Here is a 16095-nt window from a genome sequence, read left to right as displayed (position 1 = left end):
TCAGTTCTTCACATCAGGTAGCCAAAGTATTGGAGTTTCAGCTTCAACATCAGTCCTTCCAATAATATTCAGGACTGATTTCCTTTAGGATGGACTGGTTGGATCTCTTTGCAGTCCAAGGGACTCTCAAGAGTCTTCTCCAATACCACAGTTCAAAAGCAACAATTCTTCCGTGCTCAGCTTTCTTTATAGTCCAACCCTCATATCCATACATGACCACAGGAAAAATCATAGCTTTGACTAGACGGATCTTTGTTGGTAAAGTAATGTCTCTGCTTTTTAATGTGCTATCTAGGTTGGTCATAACTTTTCTTCCAAGGAGCAAGTGTCTTTTAATTTCATGGCTGTAGTCACCATCTGCATTGATTTTGGAGCCCCAAGAAATCAAGTCAGCCATTGTTTCCACTGTTTCCCCATCTATTTGCCATGAAGTGATGGGACCAGATGCCATGATCTTAGTTTTCTGAGAATTAAGGAGAACATTGGAATTGTTTAAAATGATTTTTGTTTGAGAAATATAAGGAGTGTTCAAAATAGAAATTTTAAGTCAGAGGATTACTTAGGAGATAAAATAAGTTTTTCTCATTTAACTTTTGAAATAGTAACGTAATCAGGATAGTTTTAGAAGAACACATTCTTCAAACTTCAAATAATGTATTTCAAGTAATCTTTTAATCTGGTCTGAAGAAAACAAGCAAACTCCTAGCACACCTCCCTGAGAGCCTGTTAACTAATTATTGGTTGTAATTCACTTGAGGTGACCTTCTCATTTCTGCCTGTTTCCCCTTAGCTTTGGCTGCTGTTGGGTCTCACTCTGTGATGAGGGAAAATTTGACACAGAAAAGAGGTCTGTCAAGAGGTAGAAAGGAATGAGAACCTGGCCCTTTGGAAGTATAAAGTACTGTAAAAAATACTAAGAAATGATGATACCATCTGCCTGGGCTTTACAAAATCCTGCAAAATCAGACGATTTTAGGATGTGTTTCTAGTACTGTTGTTGAAACTCCATGAAGTTTCATGAGTACTTCATGATGAAGTAGCCTAATATAATCATCTTTGGTGACTCAGATGCATGTTGATAAGTACACACTCTGCAAGTTTATGTTTGCTCCTGTCATTTCATTGTAATGTGAAATCTAAACCATTTTTAAGATGATGTCAATGATGTTAATAAGCCCAGAAGAATATACATGTTTGATTTGAATGATTACTCTTTAATTTTAGAAGAATCAGCCCACTATCTTAGACTATGCAAGACTTTGTTTAGCAGCTACAAAGATGATCATTTTAAAGTAAATTTTAAACTCCGGACCACGAGTAGGTAAATCAAGGCTACCCTAGGTTAAATGCTTGTGGTCTGGATTTGCACTAGAATATCTGGTCTCGTAATTGAAATAAAACATATGTTCCTTTGTCAATAAGAATGTTTTACATCTTGTCAAAAATCTTTCTTGGTCATCGAGTGCGTCAAACTCTCCAGCTATTTCCTTTCAGCCTGAACTAATTAAGTTCATAGGAAGCAAACTGACATTTGGTAAGATGCGATCCTCTTGTTTAATGTATGGTGGTTTTGCCAGGGGGAAAGATGCTCCTTCTCGCTCCAGATGTGGCATTATTTCTTCTGGGCACTTCATCACGATCTCTGGACCATCCTGCCCCCTAAATTAGCCCAGGAGATACTAGCAGAAGTGCTGGAGAAGTCTTTGGGTCTCCTGGCCTCCAGATATGCCCAGGCCCATCCCAGTTATAAGAGAACCCTACAGATAAGGTAATTGAAGTTGTGAAAACCATTACTTTTCAAGAAAATGTTTGTCAGGTGTATAAAGTAGAATGTGCTTCTGAATCTCATGATGTAACTCCTTGTATATTTAATGTTTCTAACATCTGAAAGGAAATCATATTCAATTCTCCTGAGATACTTAAGTGCAAATGTGGAACTTGAATCAAAATAACTTTGTTCTTTTTTCTCCTTAAAATTGTATGTAAAACCCACTTTTTTTCAAAAAAGTGAGTCAAGTTGTATTACAATCTAGGACATAGATATCCAAAGGTTAATAAATAAGATAAAGAGAGAAAATTAAAATGGAGAGTAAAGCTGTGGTGCTGTGATGAAGTAATTTGACTTTGAAATTCCAGGCAACCAAGGAATTTTACTTTTGGGTGTTTTTTTTTTAATTTAATGCCTTTAAATATTGTAGTTCATCTTCATTAAGGAAACTCTTTTGTCTAATCATTTTTCTCTTAATATATTCTAATTACTTCTGTCCTCTTTTCCTTTTCTTTTTATTATGTATTACTAAAAAATAGTTCAAAATGTGAAATCACAGAAAATGAGGAGCAGCAGTCATGAAAATTATAGGCCAATTCTAAAGGAAATCAGTCCTAAAGGAAACCAATCCTAAAGGAGATCAGTCCTGAATATTCATTGGAAGGACTGATGCTGAAGCTGAAACTCCAATACTTGGGCCACCTGATGCGAAGAACTGACTCATTGGAAAAGACCCTGATGCTGGGAAAGACTGAAGGCGGGAGGAGAAGGGGATGGCGGAGGATGAGATGGTTGGATGGCATCATTGACTCATGGACATGAGTTTGAGCCAGCTCCAGGAGTTGGTGATGGACAGAGAGGCCTGTAGTCCATGCTATGCTGTAGTCCATGGGGTTGCAAAGAGTCAGACACAACCGACCGACTGAACTGAACTGAACAGGCCAATTCTATGGGTTGTCTAGGCAATGAATATTACAAAAATGTGGGTACATGCCAACAATGGTCTATACAAAGTGAAGCCTTTTGTTTTTATAAACATTCTGACTAATGTAATTGAGACCTGCCTTTTAGGTATAAAAATTTTTTTTTCAGATATGTTGCTGCTGCTGCTAAGTCGCTTCAGTCGTGTCCAACTCTGTGCGACCCCATAGACGGCAGCCCACCAGGCTCCGCTGTCCCTGGGATTCTCCAGGCAAGAACACTGGAGTGGGTTGCCATTTCCTTCTCCAATGCGTGAAAGTGAAAAGTGAAAGGGAAGTCGCTCAGTGGCGACCCCATGGACTGCAGCCCACCAGGCTCAGATATGCTAGGCAGAGCCTAAAGACATCAGAGGCTTTATTATTTTTTTCAGTAGGAATTATTTTCTGATCAAGCATGCTGCATGTGAGGGCATTTAGGTCTTGCTACAGTGTTTCATAAATATGGTATTTTTGAACAAGCTGTTTTGAATTACTGACCAAACATTAAAAAAAAAAAACATTGAATTCTGAAGAAGAGATGGAAAATTCCTTTTGAAAGCAAAGGATACCTTCATTCTTTTCCTTATGTAGCTTACATCACTTTTGACTGTGAGGTGGCAAGTCATTATGAGATACTTATGAAATCAGATTTACTATTAGCTCATGAAATAGGTAGTATATTTAATTAATTAACTGTACTATAGAGACTTTTCGCTTCTATTTTCTGGGTACGTAAAAACGTCTTGCAAAGCTAGAGTTAATCTTTCCTAGTTTTTATAAGTTACATATTTTTATTTGAATGATTAATTCTAAAATATCCATTTTGTAGAAATCAGATTTCACAGGCATGTGTTTGTTTGTGTCTGTGTGCATATATATCTATATTTATATCTATATCTATATATATCTTGGATTTGCAATTCTTTAATTAGCAATTAGAGTGAGTAGATGCAAACTACAATTAAACCTTCCTAAGGACGATTCTGGATGCTCTTAGAATTCTAGCTTCCAACTGTCATATAACAAAAACTGTGCTCTCTATATATAGCTCAGTCACTCAGTCGTGTCCGACTCTTTGCGACCCCATGGACTGCAGCACACCAGGCTTCCCTGTCCATCACCATCTCCCAGAGGTTGCTCAAGCTCATGTTCATTGAGTTGGTGATGCCATCCAACCATCTCATCCTCTGTCATCCCCTTCTCCTGCCCGATCTTTGCCAGCATCAGGGTTTTTTCCTAGTAATTCAGCTCTTCACATCAAGTGGCCAAAGTATCAGAGATTAAGCTTCAGTATCAGTTCTTCCAATGAATATTCAAGGTTGATTTCCTTTAGGATTGACTGGTTTGAATATATATATATGCAAGGAAAATATTTATTTGATATTAATATTTTAATTTATATTAATTGTTTGCTATTAATATAAATTAATATTTGCATATACTTGTAAGGAGAACAAGTATTAAATTTGTGGCAAATATTTGTGACAAATTTATTTAATATTGCAAAGTTCTGAAACTAAGCTTTTTCATTTGTGCCTCTGGTGCCTTTTTTTTTCACCTCCCACATGCTGGGAGAACATATTGCTCAATCTTGTACCTTTCTTTTGATACCTTGTACTTGGATGCGAAGATTGTTCTGCTATCAAATTTTTACCTATCCCATGTATGTGGATAATAGAGAACTTTCTTTTAACCTGACTTTTCTTTTGCTGAATTTAATTTCAAAGAAACGCTCTTGAGATTCTTGAAGAGGATCTTAATAATGCAAAACAGACTGTTTTTCCTTTTTTAAAAAAAGCACTTCTGCAACACTTCACTGCTATGGACGTCATCATCTCTAAAGATAATGAATGGTGTCGTGCTCAGTCGTGTCCGACTCTTTGCAACCCTTTGGACTGTAGCTCGTTAGACTTCTCCGTCTGTGGGATTTTCCAAACCAGAATACTAGAGTGGGTTGCCATTTCCTCCTCCAGGGGATCTTCCTGACCCAGGGATCGAACTTGCATCTCCTGTCTCCTGCATTGAAGGCAGTTTCTTTCTGCTGAGCCATCGGGGAAGCCCAATGCATGGTATTATGGGTCAGCTAACACTTGGAAACTCAAAATCTATCTTTGATGCTTTGTCTGTTTTTGATCTCTGAATCTCTGATATCTAAGCAAATATTTCTATTCTTACATATGTTTAATATAATAGATATAAATGATAGTGTGCATACCCAGCAGAGAAAACAATTTTAACATGATTTTCTTCTTTTTCTTTCCAACAGACTTGATGTCACAACAATTTTAATTTGCACTGAGAACATGTTATGGTCAGTTTGCACATCTGTACAGAAGCTTTTGAATCCTCATGCATATGTAGATGATAAAATTTTTAAAATTCATACCCACTGTAATAATCTCTTCACAACATTAGTTATGTTGACTTCACCATTAACAGAATTACACCAGTAAGTATCAAATGTATTTTCTTTTTAGCTACTATGATATGGAAAATAATGTAATTTTATGCAGCTTACTGAATTGTGTGAAGAAATTTATTGAAGTGCAGTTGTGATATTGTGAATTGAACCATTTTACAAAACTAACTCTAACCAACAGGGATTTCTTCATTCTCGAAGTTATTTGATCCTAATAATGTGATATTTCTCTATTGATTGATCCTGTTCAGTTGATAAGGCTCTAATACAAGCAGGAATGTTTTGAGCATCATTATTTGAGTTGTTTAAATTCTCAAATTTTATTCATGGATTGATTTGTCTGTGAAAAAATAAATCATATCCCAATGGCTTTATGCTCCTCTAAAAATATCTGTTAATTTGATATAAATGATTTTCTCTAATAAAAAAGATTTTTTAAATGATTATAAAATGCTCTCTAGTCTGGAAGAGACATAATGTTTCCATTTACTCTGCCATAGGTTTGCATTTTTAGTGTTGGACTTAGTGACTGGGCTAGTAATGGAAAGTGGAAATAGGAGTAAGTAATGATTTTTTAAATGTTGAAATATTTACTTAGCTAAACAAATAAGATTCAGGAAAATAAAAAAAATTGAACTGCTTTTCTGGTTAATTTCATTCAAATTTGTAATATGATAAAAGAAGTTAGAGTAAATCTTATAATGAAACATTAATATACTTTCGTTTAAACCCTCCTCCAAAGTAGTCAGTTTATCTTAAAAGATTAAATATTGCATATTCTTAGTTTCTTGGATAGTAAAAATTATACAGACTCGTATTTCTTAAGATAAATTTGACAAAGTATTTGTTTCTGTACCATCCTGGTAAAGGCAATATATAAATCTTGATTTTCGGTAACTTTTGTGTTAGGAATTCTAAGGGTAATTAACAAGTTTTTTCAAAATTTCCCTGTAATTTTCACCCACTCTTGAACTTTCAACAGACCCATTGTTTACAGATTGCTTCTTCTGGCAACCTTTCCGTTGAGATCTAATTTTAGAAATGGAGAATTCTTTCAGAAAGGGAAAGAAATAATGAGATAAATTGCCATAAATTTGGGATTATATGTATAATGGTGCATAATCACAAAAAGCTCAAGTTCTAAAGCCCATAATAAATCCTAGTAAACTAAACTGATTTACCATAGATGAAAAAATTACTGTGCTCTTAGTTCAGTGGGTCATTTCATCTAAGGGGAAGGCCCTGTGAAAATCAGGAACAAAGTTGACAAATTTCATGGATTGGTCATGGTGAGCAATATTGAATTTCATGGTCTGTCACAGATGAATAGAAAAATTTTAACCCCCCAATGCATTCGTAAAGCAAATAAATTATCATCAAAGGTTGCGTATTTTAATAATAATAATAATGTAACATACATTCATTATTGTTAACCTGTGGCCTTTTGATACATTTTTAAACAACTCTACAAGTACTCAGATCTCTGTGATTTGTGCATTAGATATTGCACAGTAACCTCATTCAACAAATTTAAATTGCTAATTTAAACCAGAATTGCAGAACATTTTATACCAAGCACTGCCTCTGTTTTTTTTTTTTAATATAAAACATAGTGGTTTTGCTTTAAAGCATGAATAAAAGTCTATATATACTTTCATTTTTTATTATTTCTCGGATCATAAAAATTTTCACAGATTTTATCCATTCATGTTGGTATAAAATTTAATTTGCTTTCCTAGAGTATAAATCTAATTTTTAAAATATATTTTGCTTTCTGTTGACAAAGGAAATCTACAGGGCAACATGTTCCACACCTAATAGGAAAAAAAAAAAAGTGTGTGTGCTGCAAGAACTCTATTGATTTATTTAGCTTCTTTTCACAGCCAGGATATGAAGTTGTCATATTGTTAGCATTTCGAGAAAAAAAAATTGTATATCTATCTCACATTTAAAAATTAGGTTATATGCTTTGAGGAATTGGTTAAAAGTAGCAATCAGATGTTGATAGCATTGGATTTTTATAAACTATGCCTGACATTTGTCACTCTATGTGATATGCCTTTCTTGAAGGTGACTGCTTTTATTCCAAGTAGTTCTGACAGATAAACTGAATGTATTTTCCTCTCCGAGCTTAGCATAGGACTACTAAATCCCAGGGCAGAAATATGATTTTTAAATCTTTTCAGAAAGAATGAAATGTGTTTGCAAATACGTGTGTCCTTTTTTAACTCCCCTTTGTAGATTTCTGTTAGGATGTTGTAAAAGGAGTACTTTAGGTTTGTCCTCCAGGGAAAGAGACCTGCTGAAACATAAAATATTCACCGTATATTTTCCAAAATGCTTATCACTTGTGGTTATGCTTATCTTCTTTCATAAAGGCAGTCACGCTGCTCTTTCAGACGTGCACTCCATGCACGTTCACACACATACGAAATAGTGGTTTCACGTGTTACATTTGCTTGCACAGAATGTTAGTTTTAGTTTCTATCTAGCAAATTAAAGTTAATTTTTAGAATTTTAGGTAAATACAATTCAGTTTCAACTCATTAAATACTCTTGCCTCCCTAGGCCCTATGATTAAGCACCAGGATTAAACACAGGTGTCACATCAGGGAGCAAGTTGAAATATTCACCCTCAAGTGTTAATGGAAAGTCTGATAAGATTTTTAATGTTAAAATTCAACATTATATATATTTCAAAATGTTTTGATGCGTCCTATAAAAATTAAAAGTGGAAACTTTTTGAAAGTTGATTGTCTCCAGTGTTACCTCATTTAATAACATGGGAGAATGAATTTCAGTGCAAGTACCAACATGCCAGGCAAAGGCTGGGTCATCAGAAATAGGCCAGAATGTCGATCACTGAGCCAGGGAACGGCAGACCTATCTTTGGGGTTCACTTGATGTCATTCACATGACTTTTGAGTCACTAAATTCCAAGATATTTCAGTGCTCGTTCTGTAGTTTGGTTTCAAACTGGTTGCTGGGAGTTTTAAGGTTAGCTTGTTTATTTCTTTAGTTATTTGAAATTACTTCACTGTCCCTAATGAAACAGAACATGTTGGTCTAAAACTTTTTCTTTCATACCTCAAGAATGGCTGGTGCACTGGAGACAGGTGGTCCTCAAAATGGTAAGCATAGGGGATGCTCACGTACAATGTTGAGCATCATGTGGTCATAAACACAGTAACTTTACTCTTAGGTATATACACAAAAGAAATGCAAACACATGCCCGTGCAAAGATTTGCACACAGGAGTTCATAGCAGCATTTTTCATAGTAGTACAAAGTGGAAAGAAGCCAAATGTCCATCAGCTGGTAAATAGATAAACAGTAGGTGGCATATCCATACAGTAGTATATTATTCAGCCACTAAAAAGAAATGGAATCCTGACAGATGCTACAACAGGGATGAATCTCAAAACCTGCATGCTAAGTGAAAAAAGCCATACACACAGAGTACATATAGTGTGACTCAACTTATTAGAAACTTCCAGAATAAACAAATCCATAGAGACAGAAAGTCAGGCTTCCCTGGTGGCTCAGCTGGTACAGAATCTGCCTGCAGTGTGGGAAACCTGGGTTCGATCCCTGGGTTGGGAAGATCCCCTGGAGAAGGGAAAGGCTACCCACTCAAGTATTCTGGTCTAGAGAATTCCATGGACTGTATAGTACATGCAGTCACAGAGTCGGACATGACTGAGTGACTATCATAGAGACAAAAAATAGATTAGCGATTGTCAGGGGCGGGAGAGGAAGGGAGAATGGGTTTCTTTTGAACCTAATGAAAATGGTATAAAATTGCTGCTAAGTCACTTCAGTCGTGTCCGACTCTGTGCAACCCCAGAGACGGCAGCCCACAGGCTCCCCCGTCCCTGGGATTCTCCAGGCAAGAACACTGGAGTGGGTTGCCATTTCCTTCTCCAATGCATGAAAGTGAAAAGTGAAAGTCAAGTCGCTCAGTCGTGTCCGACCCTCCGCGACCCCATGGACTGCAGCCTACCAGGCTCCTCCCTCCATGGGATTTTCCAGGCAAGAGTACTGGAGTGGGGTGCCATTGCCTTCTCCAGTATAAAATTAGATAGTAGTAAAAGTTGCATAACTGTGAATATAGTAGAAATCATTTAGTTGTGTACTTAAAATGAGCAAATATTGTGGTTTGTGAATTATATATCTCAATGAAGTTGTTAAAAATGAATGTGGACTAGATGGAAATAGAAACAAAAATATGTAAAATGTATTTTTGAAGAAGTGAAGTTGCTCAGTCGTGTCCGACTCTTTGTGACCCCTTGGACTGTAGCTTATCAAGCTCCTCCGTCTGTGGGATTTTCCAGGCAAGAGTGCTGGAGTGGATTGCCGTTTCCTTCTCCAGGGGGTCTTCCCGACCCAGGAATCAAACCCAGGTCTCCTGCATTGCAGGCAGACGCTATACCGTCTGAGCCACCACGGAAGCCACTTACTTTTTAAAGAAGTATCTGGCAGAATGCAAAAGGACCCAGTAAACAGAGTTAAGTCTCTGAGCCATTTTGTTTAGATTAAATGGCTCCCTTTGTTCTCTTCCATCTAAACATTATTTTTGAGGGAAATAACTATTAAAAAAAAAACAAAACTAAAATCAAATCGCTTTATGTATGGTCTTAAAAGAGTAAAACACTGGTAAACAGCAAGTCATTGGTTTTGAGGAAGGCCAGTACCCTGAATCTCTAAGTAGCTGGTTCCTGCCTGGTACTCTAGGATCAAGTCTTGTTCTGTTTCTTCATCATATGGCCTGTTTCAATCTATCCCTTCGCTCTGTACCACCCAAGACTGACTTCACAGATGGCCCCTGTAATTCACCCTCCTTTTCACTAAGCAAAGTCTGACAATATCTTCTGTTTATTCACTCCTTTAAAAAAAAACAAAAAACAGTATTTACTCTGTAGGAAGATCCCCTGGAGAAGGGAATAGCAGCCCGCTCCCAATGGCACCCCACTCCAGTACTCTTGCCTGGAAAATCCCATGGACGGAGGAGCCTGGTAGGCTGAAGTCCATGGGGTTGCTAAGAGTCGGACACGACTGAGCGCCTTCACTTTCACTTCTCACTTTTATGCATTGGAGGAGGAAATGGCAACCCACTCCAGTGTTCTTGCCTGGAGGATCCCATGGACGGAGGAGCCTGGTGGGCTGCCGTCTATGGGGTCGCACAGAGTCGGACACCACTGAAGCGATTTAGCAGCAGCAGCAGCAGCAGCCATTATTCTTGGGGCTTCCTTGGCAGCTCAGATGGTAAAGAGTCTGCCTGTAATGCAGGAGACCCAGGTTCAGTCCTTGAGTTGAGAAGATCCCCTGGAGGAGGGAACAGCTACCCATTCCGATATCCTGCCGGGAGTCCATGGACAGACGAGCCTGATGGGCTACAGTCCATGGAGTCTCAAAGAGTCAGATACAACTGAGCAACTAACACTTTCTTTAGACCAAACGTTATAGCAGTCATTTTCTAACTTCAGGTCATCATTTTCTAACCTCAAAGATGTATTTTCGATCTTGAGAAACACAAGCCCAGGGGCAGGAGAAATGTAGGAAGCCTTATTGTACTCCAAGTATCTTACCTTGATTTCTTTCACTTAATGCCAAGGGGCTAGTAGCCCTGCTTTATGAAAGAAAAGCAGTGACTTCCAACTATGTTTAAATGGTGAAGTAGACTGAATTTGGTTATCTCTACATGGGCTTCCCTTGTGGCTCAGCTGGTAAAGAATCTGCCTGCAATGTAGTAGCTGCTGCTGCTGCTAAGTCACTTCAGTCGTTTCTGACTCTGTGCGACCCCATAGATGGCAGCCCACGAGGCTCCCCCGTCCCTGGGATTCTCCAGGCAAGAACACTGGAGCGGGTTGCCATTTCCTTCTCCAGTGCATGAAAGTGAAAAGTGAAAGTGAAGTCGCTCAGTCGTGTCCGACTCATAGCAACCCCATGGACTTCAGCCTACCAGGCTCCTCCGTCCATGGGATTTTCCAGGCAAGATTACTGGAGTGGGTTACCATTGCCTTCTCTGGCAATGCAGTAGATCTGGTTTCAATTCCTGGGTTGGAAAGATCCCCTGGAGAAGGGAAAGGCTACCCACTCCAGTATTCTGGCCTTGAGAATTCCATACTCTGTAGTCCATGGGATTGCAAAGAGTCAGACATGACTAAGTGACTTTCACTCATTCACCCATATATTCATGGTTAGTCAACTATGGTTTCAGGGGCATCAGAAGGACTGATATATCCTCAGTTATCTCAGGTGTTCCAGTGTTATCTCAGTAGTTCAGTCTCAAGCTAATTCTTCTTCTTCTGAAATGTGGTCTTCTCTGGTTATTTTTATTTATGGAGTACCTCCAATGGTAGCCACTGATGATACCAGACATTTGACCTGAACCCTGTGCTCCTGTGGACTTGCATCCTTGGACTTCCTCAATTCCATCCTGGAGATTTATTTCAATAACATCATATCATGGGACTCAGCCTCCTGGGAGGGCAGTCAAAAGCAGGGTGGCGCAAGAGAAGCATAAAACCCAGCTAACTCTTTTTAGCGTATCCTACTTTTGGATATGCATTGAATTTATTTTATTCTAGCAGCAACTGGCTACATAAGGCTAAGGAGTCAGTGTTGTTAATGAGAAAATGAAAGAAGGCAACATGTGTAGATGAGGAAACCAAAGAGACAGAATCTGGTATAATGTGCTCAAGTGGGGTGGTGTGATCAACCCAGAGCCAGTATGACGTTAACAATAGAGAAGGGGTGTGACGTTGGAGGCAAGGCAAGGAATTTCCCCAAATTTATAGTTTTCCCTTTAAGAGGCCACTAATTTGGAAAGCTGAGAAAATGTATTCTACTTCAACCTACGAACAATTACCTGTTTTTAAAGGAGTATCCACATTTGCAATATCAAAGTTCTTATTCTGTTGCTCATACGGTTGTATTTTACTCTCCACTATGAATTATTTAGAGCATCTTCTATTTTAACTGTACACCAAGACATCATTAGAGGTTATCTAATAGCTAGATCATCATTTCATTTTCCCATGGAGGCTTGTGGGCCAATTTTCACCCTGTTATACTCTCCAGAATAATGAAACTAATTTGGGATCTTGCTGTGGAATTAAATGCTCATACAGATTCCACCTCCTCTGAGACCATAAACATCTGCCATAACATTTATTATTGCCAAATAACCTTACTATTACCAGCGCAACTGTCAGTGGAGGGAAAGAGTTTAGGGACTGGCAGAAATGTTCTGGCAAGTATTGCATTGCCAGTGGTTTGTAGTCTAAGAATTTTGGCACCAAATAACCATTTTATTATTATTAGATCCTCCATTATTTTTCCTAATGTTGAGGATACAACTGTACCTAGACAATCATTTAGACTATCAAGTATTCCATGTCAGTTCTGAGGTAGTGGTAGACCTTCTCGAGAAGTATCTGCTACAGTTGTTACCATCCTGGTATTACTTGACATTTGCTGAGCCCTTGTTATGCACAGGCACTTTGCTAAGGGCTGTGTATGCATCATCTCAATCATCACAATTGCAAAACAACACTACACATCTAATAAAGACCCCACCCAAGATTCCAGCCCAGGATGCCGGGCTCCAGAACTCCTGTGCATTCCCAGGCAGGTGCATTATGATCTTCTATGACCCTCCCCTTGGGTATGGAGCAGGCAGCAAGAAGTGAACGTAAAAGGACAGGTGGTAAAGTCCTAACAAGAAGCAAAGCCAATAAGGGCAGAGCGAGTCATCCAGATTTCTCCTTTTATCTTCTGCCTTCTCCCTCCTCCCTTCTGCTGTCTCCATCCCCATGTTATTAGGGAATGAATATTGTTAATTTTATTAGTTTTATATATTTTTATATTTGTCCCATACACACTATCTCCTCTGCTTCTTACTTTGGTTTAGGACTTTTCTTCTGCCTGGTTTACTGAAATATCATCTTTATTCTCTCCCTTCCTTTAGCCCTAATCTCTACGATCAACTTTCCTCACTAGTGCACAAGTGATTTTTCTAAAATGTAAAACAACTGATAAGACTCCTATGCTATAACCGTGATTCCTCATCGCTAATACATAGTCCAGACTCTTGAGAAAAGCATGTCTTGGTGTCCTGACCTAGCCTGTGCCTGTTTCTCTGGTTCACACGGTGGAAGGTATGGGATGGAAATAGGACAGCCTCATTTTGAAGCCTATTTAAGGAATTTTGTTCTATCTGAAATTTACTGAGGAAAAAAAAATGGCTTTCAAAGAGGAGGAGATCTATTAAAAGTCTAAAAAAATGTCAAAGTATCTTTAATGAGAAGGTGTTCTATTTGGCCAGACAAACAGTGGAGAGGCAGGTCAAATTTGGGAATGTGAGGATATAAGAAACAGGAAGGAGGATGTAAAGACAGGGATGGGTTTTCAAAGTGGAATTCCTTTCTACATATTATTTAAAAAATGCTATTGCTCTTGTACTCTAGATGAAGAGGGACAGCACCACTTCAAACAATTCCATTTCTCAAATACTCCCAGTTGTGACTCTTAACTCTATGCAGGAAGGCAAATATAGTTTTCTGTTATTATAAATATTTTATTATCCAAGCTATCTACTAAAGATTTTATGTAACAAATCCTTTCGTATTACCTCAAGATTTATTGTTGAATTGGGGCCAGCCTAGAAAAATGTTACAGTTACTTCTCCAAAGGTAGTTGTAGACCAGTTATTCTGGCCAAATTGTTCTAATTTTGAAGTCACCGTCCTATATTTTACAGTTAAATTCTTCTTTATTTGCCTTCTGTAAGCCCATAGGAGCATAAAAATTAATTATAAATTATTGTTAATTGTTTAATATTTATATATCATTTTAAAGAATAAAAAGAAGTACCCTTATGCTAATCATTTTTACAGTATTGAAGCAAAAATGACAAAATATTGACATTTATTAGGTTCCAGGTGAGGGAGGGCGAAATGAGTGGTATTCATTTTACCATTTTGATACATTTTTTATAAATTTCATAATGTGAATCTTTTAAAAAATGAAATGATAATGGTATCATCATATCTTCCCAAGTGTAAAGATTGTTTCACAGAGGCCTCTGAATCATCTGTTAAATTATAAATACCAAGTGGGTGCGTTTGTTCATTCTAGCACAATACTGTTTTGTATAAAATCAGTTAACTTTAAATACTAAGAAAAAAATGGGTTCTGATGGTCTTAATATTTCCTGTATATTCTGAAATAATGATTTTTATTTCACTAGGACTTTTCAGCATGGCCTGGGCGATTCTTCTTCAGATTCCTTGAAGCCAATTTTCAAGCAACCATTACATTGGCTTTCCTGTATATCCCATTTCTACCCTTCTTTACTCAGGTGAGGACCTGTAAAAACTATACCATCAATGGTTCTTTGATTCCTTTGACATTTAATAGAAACTCTTATCCATGGAGGTAAATACATCTTACAAAAAGAACTCAAAACTTTTGACACTACACAGGTAAGTAAAGAGTGTATGTCCTTTTTGAGCCCAAGAAGCCAAGATACAGGCCTCACAATCATGCTCCTAACATAGCTTTACTAAAGTGATAGAGAAATGTGAATTTTTTGGAATTTAGTTTTTATTTTAGCCAATTGCCTAGCCATTTTAAAATTCATTCTTGATCTATGACTGGGGATGTGACAGTTCTCCAACTAATTGTCAAAAAAAAAAAAAGCAAAAAAAGCAATAATCTTGGATAATTCATGTAACTCACTCAGAGCCTGAGGTAAGAGTTTTGAGAGAGGAGTAACTTTTAAAATTATGAATAGGGTCTTTCACTTTTATTATTTAATCAACGGCATTTAAACATAAGAAAAATCATTTAAAGCATGAAACGTACTTCCAGAGTAATCTGATGACATTTTGTGGCATTACGTGTAATGTCAGTTTGAGTCTTTGCTGAATATATCATTGGAAAGTCCCTTTCCTTGGTATCTGTGAATAAATATATCATGTAGAGCTGAAGGAGATATTGTTAATTCTTGCACATTCTTGATTCATCTTGGAAATACACTGTTAGTGATCTCACCATATAAATGGACTGGCTGTATTTCTCTCTTGAAGAACAAGAGTCCCACCCGGAAAAAGAGGGCAAGAAAACCTCTTTCAGAAGTCTCTACAGACACGGTAAAGGTTAACTGCTTACCTGTCGTGCGCCTGTCCCCTTGCACGTAATGGGGAATCCGAGATTAATGAGATATTTATCCTCCTACCTTTAAGGACCTCAAAGTATTGTTATTTGACTTACATATAAAATATTTTCACCATCCCTGAACAATTCCTTATGACTGATCCCATCAATTCCTTATGATGAAAGCCTTTAATACTCTGTCATCTCCATACGCTGCAGCTGGCATGAAAATATACTCTTATGTCTTTGAGAATTAAAGAACTGACTTTGATATACATTAGTGCAAACACCTGAAGGAACTGGATCTTTTATAACGTGACTTAAGCAAACAGCATGTGTCATTGTGATGAGTTCTCAAACTTCTAAACATACTTGTTTAGATGTTACGATCACATTTGCTTTAATCTATCTTTATTATCTGCTTTTATCTTAACCTGTAATCATTGGAGTTACTTCTTTAAGCATAGCTCTGGAAGAATTCCACCTCCAGGTTTGTTCTGTTCAGCCATCTAGAGCCTGGGGAGTCAGAGGGTCAATGGGTTTATCTTTCAAATGCCTTTTCATGTAACAAGACTTTTCTTTATTTCTGCTTGATTATGGCAAGCTATCTTTACTATGACCTTCACAAAAAGACTAGAACATGCTGGTAACTACGCAGCTCACAGTGGAAATGCAACCGGATATAAGTTTTCTGGAGGGCAATATAATAAACTGTATCAAAAACCTTAAAAATATTATAGCCCTTTATCCAGCAATTCTATTTCTAGGAATCAATCATAAGAATTAATC

The 16095-nt window shown here is 37.5% G+C and overlaps 1 protein-coding gene across 1 annotated transcript in view; it reads left to right on the top strand.

The window, feature by feature from the left end:
- Positions 1-16095, top strand: part of KIAA0825 (KIAA0825 ortholog) — a 429397-nt gene that overhangs the window by 145915 nt on the left and 267387 nt on the right. Inside the window, 3 exon segments of the mRNA XM_070373134.1 lie at positions 1578-1768; positions 4994-5176; positions 14399-14509. Coding sequence (XP_070229235.1) covers positions 1578-1768; positions 4994-5176; positions 14399-14509 — 485 coding nt within the window.

The sequence above is a fragment of the Bos mutus genome, chromosome 7, assembly GCF_027580195.1.
Source record: "Bos mutus isolate GX-2022 chromosome 7, NWIPB_WYAK_1.1, whole genome shotgun sequence".
NCBI lineage: Eukaryota > Metazoa > Chordata > Mammalia > Artiodactyla > Bovidae > Bos > Bos mutus.
Note: the sequence above shows the minus strand (reverse complement) of the source record. Positions and strands in the feature narration are given on the sequence as shown.